Raw genomic sequence first — 6,923 nt, 5'->3', positions numbered from 1 at the left:
TATATTGCAACACGAATTTGTGTGTGTTTATATTTCCACTTAGGAAATCCGTATTCTTTTTTACACTTGATGAAACCCATTGAGACCTTATTCGATTAAACCCTCTGAATCGAATAAGGCCTGAAAGAGATGAATTACTGGAAAAGAAAGTGGAAGCACTTCAGAGCTTCTGACCGTCGTGTACTTGGTCAACCCCCACAACTCTCTTCCAGTACCAGTGCTTCCCCCACAGGTTCCCGATCTGCTCAATGGGCATCCCCTTGGTCTCCGGCAAGAAGAGGTGCGCGAACGCCGTCATGACCAGAATCCACCCGGCGAAGAAGAAGAACAGCCACGCCTTCAAGCGGCACAGCATGGCCAGGAAGTACTGCGCGACGAGGATGGTGAACACGAAGCCCGACGCCACGGTGATGCTCTGCCCGGCGGACCGGACCTCCAGCGGGAAGATCTCGCTCGGTATCAGCCAGCTGAGCGGGCCCCAGGACCAGCCGAAGCCGGTGGAGTAGACGCCGATGAGGAAGATGAGGACGACGGCGTAGGTCCTGCTGACCTGGCCCTCGTCGCGGAGCTTCGCGGCCATGATGGCGCCGATGAGCACCTCGGAGAGGAACATCTGGACGCCGCCGAGGACGAGGAGCGTGCGTCTCCCGAAGCGGTCGACGAGGAGCATGGACGCGAAGGTAGACGCGGAGGAGACGATGACCATGACGATGGTGGAGAGCAGCGCCGCGCTCTCGCTCATGCCGATGGTGCGCAGCAGCACCGGCGCGTAGAAGCCGATGGCGTTGATCCCGGTGAGCTGCGTGAAGGACGGTATGAGGACGGCCATGGCAAGCTGCGGGCGGTACCGTCGCTGCGACAGGATGAGGCGCAGGCCGTTGTCGCCGGCCTGTCCCATTGCGTTGGCGGCGACGATGTCGTCCAGCTCTTCGTCGACGGCGTCTATGCCTCTGATCTTCTGGAGCAGCGCCTTCACCTCGCCACGGCCTTTGCCTTGCTGGACGAGGCTGTTGGGCGTCTCCGGCAGGAAGCTCGCGCCGACGATGAGCAGCACGGCGGGGACGCCGGCTAGGCCCAGCGAGAGCCTCCAGCCCCAGCCAGCCTTGATCTTCTCGGCGCCATAGTTGACGACGGTGGCGGCGAGAGCCCCGAGACAGAGGCTGAACTGGAAGCCGTTGCTGAAGGCTCCCCTGTATCGCGCCGGCGCCATCTCCGACAGGTACAGTGGCACTGCCTGCCATCAAAACCGTCAGTATATTTTTCCACGTAGATTACGATTTACGATCAAATATGTAGGAAATTTCTTCTTGTGACCTGATTGGCGAACCCAAGGCCGACGCCGAGCAGCGCCCTGCCAAGGATGGCCATGTAGACGTTGACGGCGCCCCCGCTGACCGCCGCGCCGCCTAGGTACGCGACGCCGCCGAGGATCACGGACGGCCGGCGCCCGTGCCTCTCCGTGAACCACGACGCGACGAGCACGGCCGTGAGGAGCCCCGAGACGTAGAGCGAGGAGGTGAAGAGCGTGAGGAGCTGGCTGTCGAACTTGCAGTAGTTGCCGACGCCGGCGCCGGCCTGCATCCGCCGGTGCACGTCCGGGAAGAAGTCCCTCAGGAACGGTTCCATGGACGACACCCCGCCCGCGGTGCCGATGTCGTAGCCGAAGATGGCGCCGCCCATGGCCGCCGTGATGCATGAGAGCGCCGCGAACGCGGTGACCCTCCCGCCGTACTGCCTCTGGTCCTCGCCGCCGCCAGCGAAACCCACGGCCATGGTACGTCGCGAAGCTAGAGTAGAGCTTGGTATCTGACTCGAGGCTAGCTAGCACAATATATGATTGACAACTAACTTGGCGAGGCTGCCTTCTCGGATGGGCTCTGTACTGTGCACTGTACTGGTGTTGACTGTTGACTGGAGCGATGCTCAGTTCTCATCGTCGTTCAGTCATAGCTTGATGTGCAATTTGGTTTGAAATTTCGCTCCATGCCATGCCGGATTTGTTTGTTTGTGCGCCGCAGCCACATAACCGTCACTTTTTCCACGCGATGCTTTGACTTAATTGGCAGTGTACCTATCATCCATTAGCACGTGTGGGTGTAACTTGTTTTTTTAGAAAACGTCGGCACTTTATTAATCAAGCAACATAATTACAAAGAGTCTCTCGGATATATTCCGGAATAGAAGTGAAAACACAAAAACCATTACAGCTCAAACACGATTTATCTAAATTATGAGTTAAAACATTAGACTGCCGACGAATAAACTTGACCCGAGAAAAAAGAATATTCGACATGCCATCTTTTATCTCCGAGACCACAGCATCAATGAGTGAACGATCGCGAACATGGAAATTGATTCTCTGCACCAAAGAGAGGCAGTCGGAGGCGATATCACCAAATCACATCCCATCTCACGTGCAAGGTTAACTGTGTGGGTGTAACTTGTTGGGCCCTCCTTGGATAAAATGTTTTTTCTTTTGGAAAAATGGAGGACTGCAGTCCTGTAGAAAAAGAAAAGGTTGGAAGGAATTGCACAAATACACAACCACTAGGGCAACTCCAACACGGATCATCAAATCACCCCTAAATGTCTAAAGCGTACAAATCAATCCAAGGTCGTATGCACCTTTTGTATTCAAAACAATGGGTTGTGGAAAAAGTGCTCCAGAACCTCCGGATGCAACAAAAAGTTTGTACAGTTGCGCCCAAAAAATGGATTTGTGGTATTGTTTAGTGTTTTCTTCGCACAAATTCATCCCCAAAACAATATCAGATTGAAAAGTGTTGAGCATAGAAATCGATCAGCTCGTCAAGAAGGACAAGTCTGTTGTTGGTGTCATCGCGATCCAAAGTCATATGCAACATCCACGATAGATAAAAGAGGGCTCTTATTTACCTATATATTATAGCATGAAGCCTCACGTACCCGGTATGGGGCCTTCAGGCCTACTTAGCCGAATTAGGTTAGAAATTTATCTTTTGAACGAGATTTGAGTCCTTTCTTGTATGATAAGTCCAGCCATCTCATATAAAGACTAGAAGAACACCCGTGCGTTGCAACGGGGCCACATTAAATTTAAGAGTTCAATATCAATTATGTTAATATTACATTTAATATTCTCATACATATCAAGTGACATTGGCGACCTTTTTACCATCAAATTCTCACACACACTCTCTCCCTCCCTCCTTCTCACTCTCTCTCCCCCTCTCCCTCTCTCTCTCTCTCTAACACACACACATATCCATCTTATTGGGTACGGGACCATAATCCATCTATTTCACACGCACACGCGCTAGTGCATAACAATATAGATTATAAAACAGGTTCAAGGTAGTAACAAGGATTCTTCTCATGCATTAATAAACAAATGTTCTGCACTGAAGACAAGATAAACAATTCCCAAAGTGCATCAGAGCATCACAGAACATTACTGGCAAGATAAATGCACGATGTACCGGAACTGCTCGGATGAACCGGAACAGAGCCAACATATATCATCCTAGACAAACGCAACATCAATCATTTACCTTGGTACTTTAGGGACCGACAGGAGGATGCATGTAGAAGCGCTTATTGCCTGCGAATCCACAGTCAGAGAGAGAAATTGGAACCCATTCCCATCACCAACTGATAAAGAAAGCATGTACGAAAATTGATATCGGGCCAACTTGGATCTTCGGTGATTGTCCGCCGGTATGGAGAATTTAGGAGGGTGGGTGCAGGGAGTGGCCTTGTGGATGATGGATGGAGGCGCGGAGGGATGTGGTCGCCGGAAGGTCGAAAGCGTAGAGGGTCGGGCACGTTAGGTGGAGCCGGTGGTGCGCGACAACCGGAGGCGGCCCAATCATGGGCGGCGAACCGACGATAGCCTCGGCCCATCTCTCGACCCAGCGAAGATAGAGAGGGCAGCACTGCCGATGCTCGAGGCCGCCGCTCGGCACCATCTATATCGAGGGGAAAGAGAGGCGAGAAAGCGATAGGGTGATGCGGGGCTAGGGATTGCGAAGGAGGGTGGGGGTGTGCGATTTGAATGGATGGTTCTGCCCACCGTTTTCTTGTACGTGGCGGTGGAGACGGCGGCGTCCAGCCATGCAGGCGAGACATGGGTTGAGCCGGGCACACGGCGAGGCGCAGTAGCAGAGGCGGGAGCGATTTTTTGCTACTGAGATGCATGGTGTGGGATTGATCGTTCATGTTCTCTTTTGCTTTTTAACGGGAGATGGATGCAATTTTTTCACGAGGGGAGAGATGCAACCACGTACATATTCTATAATAAATTAATTAGGTCCATAACGGGAATTCTTTACAATGCGTTAAGATTTACGTGTTAGTTTTCTTAATAAAGAAATGCACTGATGTAGAGATTGATTGATTCGGGTAAGGAAAGATAGATTCGTGATCTTTTGTATGTTAGGAAATTAGTGGTTTGCAAGGAAAGAGTGGAGAGAAAAAGAACCAATGCGACCACGTATAGATTCCATAATAAATTAATTAGGTCCATAACGGGATTTGTTTACAATGCGTTAAGATTTACGTGTTAGTTTTCTTAATAAAAAAATGCACTGATGTAGGGCGCGATTGGTTCGGATAAGGAAAGATAGATTCGTGATCTTTTGTATATTAGGAAATTATTGGTTTGCAAGGAAAGAGTGGAGAGAAAAAGAACCAGTGGAGGTGAGAGGAGGACAAAAATAAACCGTACGAGGCTACCAACTGCTCCATTAGGAGTAGAGATTGTTTGTGAAAATAACGTGCGACGACGACTTAGCGAGCGGATCCCCTTAAAAAAGACATAGCTAGCAGATTCCCTTAAAACTGGTAGGAAAGGATACGATCGATGACGTTGATAAATAGTGGTGAATGTTGGACTAATTTACTATCATCATGCATGGAAACGAATCATCAAGAAAAAGAATACTTCCTATTACTACACTCATAGGAAGCTTCCTAATCTCTGCTACCAAACAGTTTCTGCCCAAACAAGGAAGGAAAGTTATGGACGTGATTCGAAAGGAAACAAACATTATGAAGATTAATTAATTTAGATTTGATCTTTAGAGATTGATTGTGATTGATTCTTTTACATAAAGACATTACTAAATAATTTGCGTTAGTAGGAAAGTTCTGATCTGTTCAATTTTTTTCGTTGTGTGAGAGGGTGAAGTGAAAATAAATCGATGAAGTGGGGGAGGCGACGAAAAAAATCTACGACGGTTAACCTACGAAAAAAAACCGGACGAAAGTGGTGGGACGAAAAAAAACCTGGAAGCGAGACTACCAACTGCTTCATTAAGAGTAGAGATGAGAGGTGACAACTGATTAAAATAACACACAATCACAAACGCATATACTACTTTTACCCTCCTTTTTACATCTCTCGCTTGAGGAAAAGGGTTTCCTCCCGCTTTATATTAGAGCAACTCCAAAGGGCCAACCCATTTCGTCTGCATGCGTCCGTTTGGGTCGGCGCGGACAAAAATGGCGGTCCAACGCGCCGACCCAAACCCAAATCACGTCCGCGTCGCGTCCGCGCCGACGCATTTGCGGCCTAAATTTGCGTCCCAAATGCGTCGGCGCGGACGCCGAACGGACGCTTCACGCGCCTTCTCGCTGTCCGCCGCGTCCCCACATGGCGGCCGCCCAACTACCCACTGCCCATGCGGTCAGCTTAATTTATGACCACGGGCCCACGCGTCAGCGACGGCGCTCGTCCTTTTTTAAGCCGACCGTGCGGCGGGGCCGTCCTCATCCAAACTCGCCGTCCACATCTGCCAAACTTTGCTCCCTCGTCGCCGGCAAACCCTAGTCACCACAACCACAACGAGATGGGCCTCTTCTCCGGCGCCAGCGACAGCAAGGCCAAGGGCAAGGCCCACGCCACCCCTTTCCCCTCAGAGTTCCTCCCGCCTCCGTCGGCGCCGGCGCCTCGCCGGCAGAGGCAGCGCGTGAACGTGCCAGTGCACCAGGCGGAGTGGCACTGGCAGCACCGCCAGCCTCTGTTGTATCTCAACGTGATGCTGCCGTACAACTGGCATCTGGATCCAGATAGGATCCCAGTGCCGGAGGCGCCGCGGACGGCTCAGGCTCACGTGGAGGAGGTGCGGCGCCGGCGGGCACTGCTAACGCCGGAGCAGCGCCGCGAGGCCGCCTACGCATCCAACTCGCCCAACTGGGTGAGGTGGTTCGCCTTCAAGCACGAGGAGGCGAGGCGACGGGGCGTGCACGAGGTCGACCGGAGCTCGCCGCCACCGGCGCTCGTCGTCAGCGAGGAGGACCAGACGGCGGAGGACGCCTACCAGGGGGCCCTTGCGGCCGTCTACCGGAAGAGCGAGGAGGACGAGCGGCGCATGGCGGAGGCGGCGGAGGCAGAAGAGGAGGCTCGGTACGAGGCGGCAATGGCGCACACACTTGCCCTCTCTGCGGCGGGCGACAGCGTGGTGCCGCCGATGGCCCCGCCGTCCCCTATCAAGCCGGAGCCGGAGCCGTCCCCCATCGAGCGCTACTCCTGGAGGAGAGTAGTGCGCGAGTGGGTACGCGCGCCGCCGGTCTGGATGGGAGCGACGCCGGCGATGGAGGTGGCGTACCTCGAGCACTGGCGCCAGATCAGGGTGGCCGAGGAGCGCCGCGACGGCGAGTACCTCGAGATGCTCGAGCGTGACCTCGAGGAGGAGCAGCGCGAGGCCGAGGAGGAGGCGCGCCAGGCCGCGGCTGCACAGGCGGCCGCACCCCCCCCCCCCCCCGCGCCGGCACAACCCGACATGACGACGCTCTGGAACACGGCGTTCGCCTGGGCCGGGACGGCGCCAACGCTCATCGATCTCACGGACCCCGAGGACAACGACGAAGGCAGCTAGGGCAGCGCGCCGCCTCATTGTTTAGGCTGTTTTTATTTTTTTAAATGCAAATGTGGACGCGTGGAC

General features: G+C 53.3%; 1 protein-coding gene across 1 annotated transcript; it reads right to left on the bottom strand.

The window, feature by feature from the left end:
- On the bottom strand, positions 1–1,836 carry LOC123057948 (hexose carrier protein HEX6). Its single transcript, XM_044480806.1, has 2 exons — positions 1,315–1,836; positions 1–1,234 (listed from the first exon to the last, which is right to left on the bottom strand). Exons 1-2 carry the CDS (start codon positions 1,771–1,773, stop codon positions 161–163), a joined length of 1,533 nt encoding a protein of 510 aa, XP_044336741.1. The 5' UTR covers positions 1,774–1,836; the 3' UTR covers positions 1–160.
- Positions 1,837–6,923: the final 5,087 nt, after the last annotated feature.

Source organism: Triticum aestivum, chromosome 3A (assembly GCF_018294505.1).
Source record: "Triticum aestivum cultivar Chinese Spring chromosome 3A, IWGSC CS RefSeq v2.1, whole genome shotgun sequence".
NCBI classification, from domain to species: Eukaryota; Viridiplantae; Streptophyta; class Magnoliopsida; order Poales; family Poaceae; genus Triticum; species Triticum aestivum.
This window is presented reverse-complemented; position numbering and strand designations above follow the sequence as displayed.

Coding starts and splice junctions, on each gene's coding strand:
- LOC123057948 (XM_044480806.1), bottom strand. CDS start 1,773: ATGGCCGTGGGTTTCGCTGGCGGCGGCGAGGACCAGAGGCAGTACGGC. Junction 1,235..1,314: donor GCCTTGGGTTCGCCAATCAG/GTCACAAGAAGA, acceptor TTTTGATGGCAG/GCAGTGCCACTGTACCTGTC.